The 14316-nt window shown below is 40.4% G+C and overlaps 2 protein-coding genes across 13 annotated transcripts in view; one reads left to right on the top strand and one right to left on the bottom strand.

The window, feature by feature from the left end:
* The window catches only part of smtla (somatolactin alpha), a 379498-nt gene that overhangs the window by 102195 nt on the left and 262987 nt on the right, over nucleotides 1-14316 (top strand). The window lies entirely within an intron of this gene.
* kirrel3b (kirre like nephrin family adhesion molecule 3b) overlaps nucleotides 1-14316 on the bottom strand; it is a 160657-nt gene that overhangs the window by 64011 nt on the left and 82330 nt on the right. For all 12 annotated transcript variants that reach the window (XM_022190334.2, XM_022190337.2, XM_022190341.2 and 9 more), the window contains exon 2: nucleotides 876-1025. In XM_022190334.2, the coding sequence (XP_022046026.1) occupies nucleotides 876-1025 (150 nt within the window). The remainder of the gene's footprint in view (nucleotides 1-875; nucleotides 1026-14316) is intronic.

The following is a 14316-nucleotide window of genomic DNA, read 5'->3' as shown; positions in this document are numbered from 1 at the left end:
ATCATAAGAGACGTTTGTGTTTTGAGAATGGCCACAGTTGGATATTGTGTCATTTGCCTGAAATTGCCATTAAGATCAGATTTTTCAGGGACCAACTTAAGGAGCTCTAAGATAAAGACTGTGGTCTTATAGGATGATGCAGCCTAGTGTGTGTGGAGCGATTTATTGCGTATACAAATGGAGCTATGGTTTGGGAAAATTTAACGATCATTTCAAGGCATACAAGGCTTTTATGGATTTCTTTTTTCAATAGCTAAGTGCTTGTAAAGGTTGTAAATGTTTATTTAGAGTTGTTGTGTGTTTCTTTGACATTCATCAAGATCATGAATATAGATCAAGTCTGAAATGGTAGAACAACGGTCTAAATGACAGCGCAGTAGTCACTTTTATTCCAAATTAAACAATTAAGACAATTATGCAGGAGGTGCAGAGTGATTAGAGGACACTAGCTACTCTTCAAACAGCCATTTAGCAGCCTGAAGCACCAGAGAAAGACCAGTACAGCCGCTGATTTTGCATTTAATTTGGATTTTTTTGTGCTCCTCTGCCAAACTGAAAACAGAAGAGATTTAAGTCCGCACATAACACGGAGACGGAAATGAATTTTTGATTCTGTTTGGTCATGTCGAGTGATATAATTATTACGGTTGAAATGTAATTCTTCTTTTTAACACACTATTGTGGGACCTCTTTTATCTGTCTATGGATTGATGTATTAGGCAGGGGGTAGCTTGTTGACATGTGGGGGCTTTAGATAACAAAAGGCAACCATTTGAATGTGACAGTTCCATTACAGAGTGCAATTAACAGAGGAAACAGAGGGTTATAGTGGAATACAGGGTGACGTGGTTGGGGAAATAGATGCTGCTCCTTACCAGAGAGATCTCTGCCCACTCCCAGTGCCAGGCCATCCTTGATCCAGAGGACAACACCCTGGTATCTGGGGATAGTGCACGGTAACGTCACAGGCTGGCCTGCTATCACTACCAGGTCTTGTGGCTGCTGCGAAAACATGGCTTCCACCCCTTAAGAACAAAAAGAGAAGGAAGATGTTAGGGGTGACCTATTTAAATCATTATGTTATTTTAACATAATCAAGACAAGAGGGCATGGAAAACTTGAGATCAAAGGGGAGAATAAGTGAGGTTTTACGAACACCTGCTTTCACTGCTCTAAAACGCTGAATATAGGGAAAAGGGAGAGAAGTGCACAATATGCCTATTTCCACCAATTTCACTCAAACCTCTTGTCATACTCATGTTGAAAGAACCCTAAAGGGTGATATACAAATGTGGCACATCCTTTTACTATTCATGATACAGAGACAAGATACTGTACACGCATCAGAGGTGTCAGTGAAGCACCAGGACTGAAGCACAGGCTAAGAGACAGCCATCACAGCTCAGCTTGGTTCATTTATGAAGGATGTCACCGTACAGATGGGCTGGGCCCATACACACCACAGCAGATAACACAATCTTGTCTGCCAACACTGCTCTAGCGGCATACATTAACTCAAGCTCACACCCATGTATTCCAACTGTGCAACTGCTATTAGCTGCACTCCTCTACTGCGTGTTCAGGCGGAAAGTAGTGCGCAGTGAACTCCATTAGAGGCAAAGGGTGTGTTAATGCAGAGGGGTATGGTAGCTGTAGAGGTGTGTGAGTGTGTATGTAGGGGTGTGTGTGTGTGTATGCGTGTGTGTGTGTGTGGGGTGAGTGGATCAGAATGGAAGGTGCAGAGTGGTGCTGATGTGTAGTTAGAAACACTGGCAGGCTGCCTATCAACTAAAGCCTACACACGCTGACATGCATTCATACAGACACTCTCAGTCTGCTTTGGGAGCACAAATTGCGGCGAAGGTTTAAACGTGTATCTTGCTCTCACACACTTCACCCAGACAGTTTTGTTCACAGTTATTTCTTATTTCAAAACTTCTAAGTTCAATTGTTTGGATCAGAGAGTCGAACTTTTTCCCAATCTCCTTAACATCCTGCTTTCTCCTTGATACGTCTATTGCACACACGCAGGCACACGTTTTCTACAAACCGGTGCTTGTTTTGCCATTAAGCCGAAATGGGCGCTCGCACGCATTTTCTCATCCTAATCATATGCAAATAAAAAAGCTGATACAAGAGTACCACGTCGTGAATTAGAATGATAAACACAGCAAAGACTGAATGGAACGTGAAACCGCATTTTCATCTTACATCTTGGTATTGCCCTGCTTCCCTGTGTGCTTAGCTTCCAGTTCAAATCACAAACAAGGGAAAGATGGTCGTCATACACGAAACTGATTTCAAATAATGATGAAAGCGCCATTAGAGTCCAAAGTCTTTTTTCTCAGCCTTGAACTTGAGTTCCAGGAGATGGATAGCTTGTAAGTTTTCATCATAATTCATGCACTCTGCTCCCTGCCTATGCAACACACACACACAAAAACACACATCCATGTACACTGCCTGATTGGAAAACACATCTATCACTAAACCTGCACGAGAAAAAAATAAATTAAAGTGTGTTGTATCTCAAAGCATATAAGGGGCATTTCTTCATGGTGAACACCTGGCTAAGTAGACTCTTTGTAAATGTTCGTGTGCGTTGCGGTCCATTCTGTTTGGTTGAGGCGTTATCTCGCCACATGTAGTGCCCTTCAAACCTAGACAGCTTTGTTCAAGTCCGACTGTGTTCCCACTTGAGGAGCTTATCTCGACTTCGACTGCAGCAAAGTCAGCACGCACATGAAACACTAACATATACAGAGCTGCTCAACACATCTATTGTCTCGTACACAAAAACTGTGTAAGCAGCAGAGATGCCTCTATCAGCCAAATCATGACTAAGATTGTCAGACAATTCAGGCTGTGTTCTAATTGATTTGTCTGCTGGTGGGACACATGCCGACATAGTTTCTATATGCCACCTGCATAGTCACTCTTGACTTCCTTTTCTGGACTACCTAAGGAAAAACAAACACTACTTGTTGTGTTGTAACTAATTCCTAGCTTCTTTTATACAATTAGTGACATGATTGTACAGAGACAGATATTAGCTGAAATCATGATTTAATAATAATTGTGGGTAATCCTTTATCTTAAAACTACTTTAAATATTGTTTAACTTCTAAAAAAGCATGCTGCCGATTCTGTGTAGTAAAATCCATTCAAGGGGATGTCACAGTCTTCTATGACAGGCTTACGAAAGTGAAGGAAGGACATTCAGTATTCCTCCGATGAACAGAGACATCTTAGTACAGGTAACATTGAGGAAAATAAGGCTTACTATATACTTCCATTTTTATATTAATAGAAGGCCTGTTAAAATCCGGTAAAGACGCCCTTAAGGAAAAACCCTGCGCTGAAAGACATAAGCGTTTAACTGGCAGGAAGGGTCGAAAACACAACATAAATAAGCTGTATTATGGTGATCCAGCAGTTTTTGGATCTTGACCCACATTGGCAACTTGAAATAAATCTGTGACATTATTACACTGGCATAATAAATCGCTACAATAACGCTTTAAAATGACCATTAACTCAAAGCTGAAGTATCCTGGCTGTTATGCAGCAATAAAACTAAATGGATGACACAATAATTATGGAGACTAATCAACAGCAACCACCACCAACAAATTAGATTTCAGTCTGAGCAAACTCCAAAGGCTGGTCTTAAACAAGAGCAGCTGTCAGTGAAGAAAACGTGGTCGAATGTTCGAAACAGAAATTCACAGGGCCCTGAAAGTGACTTCATATCTGGTCAGTGTAAATTGGTTGTACCTCTGCATTGTATTGAGCAGATTTTCTTAACAAAAAACACCCTTTACCAAAACTTTCTACTATCCTCTGTCCTCAAAGGACTACTGAAACACACTGGTGGTAGGGGGAATCAAATACTTAACTAATACCAGCTTGTACTTGTCACTTAAGCAGTTCAAAAGTGACCTCCTTCATTCAATTTAAAGCCTGGCTGGGTTTTGCAACAAATGTGTCTTCATAGGGACATAGCGGTAGAAAAATGGGGTGATATGTGAGAGAAGGCTGGGGCTTACATCAAGGTGGCTAGATTCATTCATCCATCCATCTCCTGTGCAACAAATAAATCTCTGTCACATCTGCCAGATTTATCCTTCACTGGGCATCACAGTGTTGGCAAATAACAAAAAACAAACCAAAAAAAAGCGCCACATAATCTACCTTGTCTTTATTCTCTGCCAGGCATGGCACGCAACAGAGCGAAGACAGCCTGTTCCCTCACTTATTCATGGGAAAATATTTTCATAACTGGAAAAGCGCAATTAAGAATCAAGCACCTCGCTTTAGTCTTCGTCGCTGGCAGTAATAAGAGGGGAGGAGGGCGATTGTGCTCAGGTGCCCGCAGAGCTGGAGATCCACATTAATAATGCTTTAAAAAGCATCCTAATGGGGTTTACGAGAGAGCTCGGTTAAATAAATAAATTTATAAATAAAATGGAAAACAGTCTAGACATGCCAATTTGCTGTGAGTCAAATGGGCCTTGACTTCATGGGTTAGGTTCTGTAAATGTGTGGGCACACAGAGCAGAAACAGCCACCTTTTGTGTGTCGCTAGAGACAACAGACAGCCTCGTGGGTTTTTTTCTCACTCGGCAACAGCCATCAGCCAAACCTGCACTACGAACAGAGCTTCAAAAAAAAGTTAACTGCTTAGTTTGTTTTCACATAATGTCAGAAAAGATTAGTGACAGCAGCGGAGACGTTCTTTAATTTTTTTTTTTTTTTTTTTTTACCTCAGCTCTTTGGATCTGCTAAATAGAGCATTGTGCTTTTTGCTCAAAATTTCCTAAGAGCTTATTCACGTCTTATCTAATGATTACCTTTTCTTGAAAACAGAAATTTTGACAATACAATCACATCCTTCAAATAAAAGTCTGAGTTCTGGCCACGGCTAAATTGCAAAGTCTATCTTGAAGAATTAGAAGGGAATCTTTTAAACAGTTTCAACAACTTCCGCAGAATCACTACAACATTAGGGGATACACTGCATGCGCTCTGAACAGCCACTTCTGATTGCAGACTTCATAAACTAAACCAGTGGACGTTACAAAGGAAACAAAAGATTCATTCATTTGCAGTTATTTGCATTAAAACGCATGAGTAACATATTCTATCTCTATATTGCTTGTCTGTTACAGTGTATGTTTTTTGTGGTCAAAATTGTGACCGGTGATGGGTTTGATTGAATACCCTGCATTTGGGGAGCTGAGGCAAGAGATCTCTGACAAAGACTGGCCAGTTGTTTCAAACGTAGTAAAAAAACTCGATGGTTAAAAACTGTGCACATCAGAGCCATATTCATAATGTGGACTGGCACTTTGCATTGCCTAATGTTGTCATTTCACTTCAGATAATTTGTTTACCATTGGACGGCTGCTGCATTTCCACACACTCCAGCACTATTTTCCCCTCAGTGCTAACTGCCCCCAATTTCATCGCTCTTTGCCAATCAGGCTTGGAAATTACCATTACGGACACACATCCAGCCCACTTCAGAGAAATAATCAGCATGCTGTCTGTGCGGCATGTGGCCACACAGCACCAAAGCTTAGCCCAGGATCATTATCAAAAACTATTACCCCTCTGGCCTGGGCATTTATACCAGCAATTTAGAAGCACGGGAGAGCTTCAGAATATGGAGGATCGCACGAGTTGGTCATACGTGTTGTTATTTGGTAGCCAATGACCAGAGTTTCTTTTTTTATGGCACTGCTGCTGGTAGTTTTCAGTGGTATCCAAGTGGCAGTACTGCAGAGAGGAACAGGTGTGAGTGGGGGGGGGGTATTTTTGTCTTTTTCTCATGCACTGGTAGTGTTGCCATAGGTGACAGGCTGCTTGTTAAAGGTGTGAGGTTAGGGACTAAATCAAGTTATTTTTATAGATTGTATTGCAATGACCACTAGGGCCTAAGTTAAATGAAAAATACCGTCTTCTCTCCCTGCAGGGGACCCAACTCGTCCATTTGTTTAAACACACTAAAGGGATGAACCCCACTGGAAAGAGAAAAATACATTTTATATCCAAACCAGACCAGACTTTCTATTTTCTGTGCTCCGCAAATTATTACCAAACATTTGTAGAAAGACTTCGGTGGTCCTTAAATCTGATCTTTTGTTCAATGTCAATGTTGTAGAAAATAAAAAAATATAAGTTCAGCCTTGATCGATGTATGAATAAAAACTCTGAGGAGTCCAGAAGTGCGTTTGTCCGTTTATGGATGCATCAAAAAGAGACAGGCAGCTTGCAGCAAAGCGGAACTGCAAGTGCGCCTAAAAAGGGGAAAACACTATTCTTATAGGTTCAGTCGCACATACACACATATAGAGAGGTCATTATCTGCCTGGTTGCAGACGTCGTTTTTTTTCCTAAGAATTCAGGATGTACAGACAACTGGAACATTTCTGTGGTTTCATTCAACTGTCACAAAAAAGAAGTGTGAGCATGAAGTGATACCAAGAACTAAGGTCAGTGAGAGGGTGACATTTACCATTTGGGGTCTGAGAGGAAGAATAACAGAAAGTAGCAACCTTGGCTGGGTCAAAGAAGTGTAACAGTATCAACGGTCAAGCTGTACTTGTCACATAGACAAAAGACCAGGAATCTATTGAATCATTAATGTCAAACAATAGAATATGTATACATATATATATATATATATATATATATATATATACACATATACATACACGTATTTATACGTAAACAGCTTTTGAATAATAAGGCTTCAAATAATAAAATTTCCATTACATCAACACAAATCCCCCTGCATTATGGTTTATGTGATAAATCTTTATCTCTCCCACATAACATTTGAAGATTGCAATCCACTTCCATGTCCTTCTTTACCAAACGCAGATCAGTCACAAGGCTCTATATATTTTCTCATTGTCAACATAGCCCTAATGGCCATGCGTTTTGCACTATAATTATTTGCAGCATGGTCATTAATTTGACAGTGTCAGTAAAGCACCACAAAAGAATGACTTCCATCTTGCCTGTGGTTATAAGACTCCTTTCCGTGTTTGTGAAAATTAGTTTGAGATTGGTGATAAATGCATTCTGTAAAATGTCTGAAAAAGCATTTTGACAAATGTGGGGGGAAAAAAGAGAATGAAGCAAGCCCAATTTCAGAGGTGTTAAAATAATATTACTGCAAATGTGTGATGGAAACTTGGCAGGAAAAGAGCCAACTAATTACCAGACATAACCACTGAAAGTCATGCTTCAATCAACTGTTTTTTTCCTCATACTCTGATCTCAATGCAGAAGTCGCCCGATAATTCTGATTAGCAGCGATTGATCTACTGTTTGTAAGTGTTCATTAAGCCAATTAGATGGTCATTTTCTTTATATCTGGTACTTTGAACTTATCAGCACCATGATGTAGCATGTTTCTAAGATCATATATTTAGTACACAATAAACAGGGGTGATGCATGGTACACTGAGACAGTGCACTCCACACACACACACACACACACACACGCATACACGCATACACACAGAACAGAACAGAATATGTTCCAACACACTAAACTCACTTTAAAGTTTTAAAGAAAAAAGCGACTGAAAAGAAATACCTAAGCTCTTTTTACATAGAAAAAAAAGCAAAAATCAGAAACGGAATGAATGGTACAGTATGCGGTTACAAGAAAAACAGGTCTACTCCTACAATCAATGCACAGGAGATGGCTTAGGTCCAGCTACCTTTTATAAACTCAAGCCTTTCTCAGGGATATTGCATTCCTCGTATTCTGAAAAGACGAAATTGCATGACACTGTGAACAAACGTCTACCTTCAGAGAGAAAACGAACAGCAGGAATGACAAGGCCTCAAATATTTGCCATAGTATTTATCATAGGTTTGCTCTGGGTGGTACATGGTATTCACAGTAATAATGGGATTTTTTTTTTTTTCAGATGCTGGAATTTAAAATTTTCCACCCTGCTTTATTTTTCTTTTTTTAAACCAACATTTTAACAAAAACTGTGACATGGAATGATGCCGTATTTCTCAGAGCAGTTAGGCTTTTGTTACATGGGCTACTTCATTAATATAAAAATGTAATCCTTCAGACGCAGCTGCCAGTGTTACAACAATAGTAACAAATAATGAATATTTCATAAAGCTCTATCAAGCCCATTAGAGGAGGCATGTATTACTATCAATCTGTCTCCCTCATCAGAATGTTCAAATCCTTTTTTCCTGCCTGTCCACTTGTAAAACAAACACTGTATACTGACTGATAATACACCAAGCCTATCTACGCTGTGATGCCTGCCATTATGAGTAAATTTTGTCTGTGTGAATGCAAATTCATGAAGCAGGGAAGATAAACATCAGTGCTGCCGGAAGACACTGCATTTATGCCCTCTCTCACACTGTGCATTAGTGGAGCATGACAGTTGCCAAGGCACAATCAAGACGGATCGCCTCCAACGATGACTTCTAAAAATTACAAATGGCAACAGCGGGAAGGCCTAGCAGACATTCGCTTTATCATCAGCTACACGGCCTGAAGAAGTGAGATTTCATGGACATCAGAAAACTAAAGTATAGGGGGCCACAAAAGGTTTATTAAACCTCTCTAGGCTGCATTTTTACTGGCAGAAATTTGCCATTTGTTCACGTACAATAGAGTGCAAAGGTCATCAAGGCACCATGACTCATGGAATGGATTCCTCTTCCAAATCAGTCTTAACCTCCTCTATTATAAAAAGAGAGTGTGCTTTAAAGAAGAGTGAACGTCTTCAAGGTTGTCAGTCTCGGCACATTCCAAATATTCCGAAATACAACAATGTGCACAAAAAGGTGTACTCAATGGATGCACAGTATATGAGAATCAGTATATAAAGGTTCTGTAAACACAAGACCCAGTCTGACCAGTGATTGTAATTACTGTTATAAAACAGCAACTCCTGTAGGCCGGTTTCCAAGGTAACTACAGTTCAAAGAGAACAGTTCAAATATTCTAGTTAGCATAAATGCAGCTGAACACCACATAACCCTCCTCCCTTGGCTGGTATTGATTAAAAAACTGTGGGGAAATGGAGCGACTCACTTTGCAAACTGGACTACTTTTTTAGAGTACACTTTTGCATAATAGGAAGCAGGGACATAAAAGAGATGCAAATGAGTGAGAGAGATGGAGAAGAGAAGGAGTTTGCGAGTTCAGATGGGGCCTGATTGAACAGGAAGGGTCCCTTCTGTTTCTGAGCTGCATCATTATATCCTTTCTTTGTCCAGTTTCTCCACTTCATCGCTGCCTGCATCTTGGCTAGCCTCTGTCGCTGGAGTATTTGTTCAAATGTTTGTTTTAAGGAGCTCAAAGGCAGCCTTGCTATTGTCTCGCTGATGACATGCGAAGACTTCGGTGTTTATTGAGTGTATGGAAATCAAGCCGCTTGATGACTCACAAAGGGAATGCGTTTGTGCAGGGGAGGGACCTTGAAGGGTGTTCAAAGTGGGCCTACATTGGGATTGATCATGTTCATTAAGGAATGATGAGTATTTGAAACAGACTCAGGTGGCTGATTTGATGGATGTGGTGTGGAGAGGGTCTTAGTCCAATAGGGCATATCACATATTTTGAGGCACAGACCCATTTTTCTATTACATGATATGTCACAGTCACAGAAAGCTGCATTAAAGCTGCCTTTTGTCCAGCCATAACTCATATTTTGTACGGCTGACAAGATAAAAGTGTACCTTGACTTTCAAGACTTGGAGCATTTTTGTCTCTTTGAGTGAGATTAAATCAAGAGACAGATCAAAGCCCTCAGAAAATAAAGCCAACAGGGATGTATCTGTGTGTCTAGGAGGTTTAGGGAAGGTGTCCAAATTCGTATGGAGGTTTTAATATGACTACATTCTTTAAAAAAAAAAAAAACCTGGGCTTTTGTTAAGACCAGGTTCATATAAAATTGCTATGAAAACCTAACTTTATTATCATATGCTTTGAATAATTTAATCATATCTCCACGTTTACTTATTTTCCACAATTTGGTTGCAACCAAACATACAGTGCATGTGTTTTTTTGCTTTATTTTTTGTTCATATCTGTGCTACACTAAAAAAGTGTTTACAGAAAAGGTGAACTGCAAGGTTTGGGGTGATGGGGATAAGAGGCTCCATAAATAAGCCACACTCAACAGAAATATTTTGTCCAAGATAAGGCTCTTACAGAACAACAGTGAGGGCACTTTGAGTTGTTTACTCGTTTCAGCATCCCAGTGAAGCGCATGCCATATCTGTCAAGGTATCTCTTGCAAAGCTATGCTGTACATTTTCTCTCACTCTATTTCCCATAAGCTGTGGAACACAGGCGTCAACATTTTGCGTTTTTATGAGGAAATATTGGGCTACATAAGGCAGCGTGTTAAGTCTGCATCGCAGTTGGCAGGATGAACAAAGGCTCAGCGTGAGTGTGTGAGATGTAGAGAGCAGGGAGAAACATAGGCTCAGCAAGTTTGCTATACCTGATTCACATCTTTTAAGTACAAAAGAATATAAGACAACTTCCAATGTCTTTGTGAGGATAGATAGATAGATAGATGTGGCTTCACCCACAATCGAATTCTGTGATAAAAAATAAAATACTGAGGATGATGGAATGGTAAGTGACGGTGTTTATTGTCATCTTGGCTTGGAAACATTCTTCTAATTGCAGGGCAGACAAAGCTATAGCCCGCTTTAGGAGCATCATCAAAGGTCACTATTTTCTGAAAGATTTTGTTTATTACATCCGGAATTTTAACAATCACCAAGACAAAACTAAAACAGTCTTCGGGAACAAAAAGGAATGCAGTCTCATTAAAAGCGACAATTTCATGAAGCTTTCTCTGACTCAGAATCCCCAGTCGGCAACCTCCAGACAGTGGAGACATCCATTTTCCTCTCATCGTCTTCAACTATTTGCTTCCCTTGGAGACAGCCTCATCTCATTCTTCTTCGCTGGCTGCTGTGACATTGAAAGAGACCCCTAATCAAAACATTTGTCTTTCTTTCAGCCTGCGCTCAGACCGGTGAATGAGAGCTGACACCAGAGGGAGACGTATTTGTCCCAATCAGGGCCTCATCTCCGTGTCACCGCCGGGCGAGTGTTTCATCTCGACAGGGCACTGATGAATCCGCCACTTAGCCTTGATTTGGAGGAGCGGCTCGCTACTGCCAAAGTGCCAGGTTAAATCACAACGTCAGTGGCTCAGCCGTGGCCATTACAGGCGACGCAGGGATTTGCCTTTACCATAAATGCTCATAAATGTAGCACTAATGATCCCTGCCTTGTGCATTGTCAAGTGAGCTGTAATCACAATGTTGTGTTTGTACTAAGACTAGAAATTCTATTGCTTTTATGAGTGGCATGTAAATGTCTAGTATCATTTTGTGTTGTTTGATCTTGTAACATGATTTACCTTGTAAATGTGGCGTTAAAATAGTGTAATTGTGGAATTTGAGGGTGTCTGCCTTTAAATGCATACAGAGACACTAAGTCACAGTGGTGCTACCACACATAGTCACTTGTGGCTCTTAAATCTACGAGCTCAAAACTCTCATACAGTTGCAACATTTTTATTAAAAGGCCACCTCACCACATTAGAGAACTCAGTGAGGTAACAATACATGTGAAGGATATCGATCTGTTGTGTCTATTTAATGGGAAGGTGTTTCAAAAGGAGGGGTCTTATATGGCACAACATCCGCATTTTCTCCTATTTGCCGTGCTTGTTAAAACAATTCTGCTGCTAGAAATCCATCACGGGTTTGATTTTTTTTAACGGATCATGGTTTGCCACCTTCCACCAATAATAGGACTTTATTGGCGGTCTCCATTGTTCCATTAGAGAGTATTTGAGTTAACCCCTGTCTGGTTAACAGGTTGTGAGGTGTCAGCTGCACTACCCATTAACACAGGTGATCAGGATGAGTGTCACACTCTGGATTAAACCAAATACATGTACACCGTTGCAGGTCCTATCTGGCACTTTAGAGAAAAAAGCTTTTTTGGAAAAGTGGAGGAAGTCTTGTTTGTGTGTGTATGTGTGTGTGTGTGTGTAAGGAGAGAGAGAGAGATGAGAGGCCAGCTCCCGCTAGCTACAGTACCTGTCAGACAGAGTGGAATGTTGTTACAAGACAAGGGAGGAAAGGAAGTTTTATCAAGGTGTGCAGGATAACACTGACATGAGATAAGAGACCTGAGTAGGAACTACATTATGCCACACCTTCACTAAGAGGACTCTGTCAAGACAGGAGTAAAGAGATCCATTTCAGTGTGGGAGCCACCATAATACTTGACTGCAGAAAGCCATTACCTTTCAAGTATACACTCTACCTTTAAGTGCATATAAGGCATTAAGCAGACACTCTATCCTGTAATTTCATTTGGATTCCCAAAGCCTTTCTTTGAAATCTGCCCTTAAATGGACAAAAACATTATTTCCAGAAAGCTGTAGGCAATGTCTTTTAAGTGGTGAAAAAGGGTAGAAAGCTGTAGTGTGTCTGGAATGGGAATTCCACTTTGATAAAAGGTGTGGTTTGCAGTGAGAACACCGGCCGAGGTGATTTTCTGCAAAGTCTGTTCATCATGCTTGGAACTTGAGTTAGTCGCTCAACACTGTGTCCTACAGCGTCCTCTGCCAGTCCATGAGATTCTCCAGCAATCCATCACCACGCCCCAAATGGGACCACAAAACGTCTCCCTTTGGACTTGCTTTCATACCATCACCTCATACACAACACCCTTTTCATGAAAATCTCTCAATCAAAGCTTCATTTGCATTTCAAAGTGGCACTTTACAGCCATGGTGAGGACATAAAATCACATCTGCCTTCAAATAAATAAATGGGAAGTCAAAATGGTATAAAAAATGATATAAAAGCAAGAGCTGGCAGAAAACTAAGCTTGTCATATTTTATGTCATTTACAGTACATTAGCAAATGCCATAAAAGTGCACAGCTGTGCGGGATGTAGTAGTCACAGGATTTAGGTGACTTAAGGCAGTAATATAAATGTGAGGGTAATGATAGAAAAGGGTTTGCCAAAAAAATCCATGGGCAAAAAGCCTAAAAACTAATTAAAAATGCTTGCTTTTAAGTTCAACATTTTCTCCATAGGATCATGTAATATTCTAAACAGATCCAGATATATAAGCTGCAGTCAATTCCAGCCATTTTCAGTACAAAAAATCGCTAATATTTTATTTGTAAATAAAAATATGACGAGAAATACAGGGAATATTGGACGCGCATCGCGAGGTGCATTTCCTCGAAAACGACCTATTCGTGGATTATATACCAACTTCAAGACATGTTTTGGACAAAATATTTTACTGGCTTGTGTCGTCTGGATGTCCAAGGTTGGATTATGGCCGTTTTTTGCGGAATATTTTCATCTGTGTGTAATAATGAACCTGCAAATGTGAGTCGCGCTGTGTACGTTGAAGCCGTGTATAGAGAACGGATGGATGGATATTCGTTGTTTGTCGGACAAATGTGTTTATATTACCCGCTGTGGTAATCACATCTGAAAATGGTTTATACCGGCGGATTCATGAGAATCTAAGCTTTCCATCGGCGTATAGTGTTTGTATAATCGTGTTTGCAGCTTCAGACATTTAAGGAAATGCTTATGCAGATCTCAAAGTGTTCCGCCCGTGGAACACTGAAGCGCAACGGGTTAAAGAGCTATTTATCAAACTGCTTTTCATAAAGGGAAGAAAATACACTTACTGAGGCAAAGCACTTTTTTTTCTTCTCAAGAACTCTTCACCTTAGCACTTCAAATATATTTTCAGGAAATGGTCTGCTTTCATCAGAAGCTATGAATCTTTCACTTAGTAAATAAAGCTTTTTTAAATCCGAAGACCATAACTATAATACATTTACAAAGACAGCAAGCACCTTTTTCTTCCAAAAGCACTTCTATTAAAGCAATTCAAGTGAGCAAGTCCCTTCGAAACTCTAAATTCAATCTGCGTTCCTCGTATTCATCCGAAACAGCTAGACCCAGTCAACCTGACCAGACTGTGAGGACTGATCCTATTGTCCACTGCTGTGGAATCAGTCACCAAATAGAGAAAGCGTAGTGTTCAGCGGATCACAGGAGTGGTTTGATGCCAAAGCTCAGGTACCTCTCATCTTAGGTTACTGTCTCTCAGTGCTTCTGGTCTCCCCTGGGGCACTTTGCCACATCCAACTCAGCATCCTGGGTACCAGACTGTGAATCTCAAGAAAGTTTTTTTTATTTTTTCTCCAGCCTACTCCTTTCCTTTTTTTCCACACCT

Source organism: Acanthochromis polyacanthus, chromosome 13, assembly GCF_021347895.1.
Source record: "Acanthochromis polyacanthus isolate Apoly-LR-REF ecotype Palm Island chromosome 13, KAUST_Apoly_ChrSc, whole genome shotgun sequence".
NCBI lineage: Eukaryota > Metazoa > Chordata > Actinopteri > Pomacentridae > Acanthochromis > Acanthochromis polyacanthus.
Note: the sequence above shows the minus strand (reverse complement) of the source record. Positions and strands in the feature narration are given on the sequence as shown.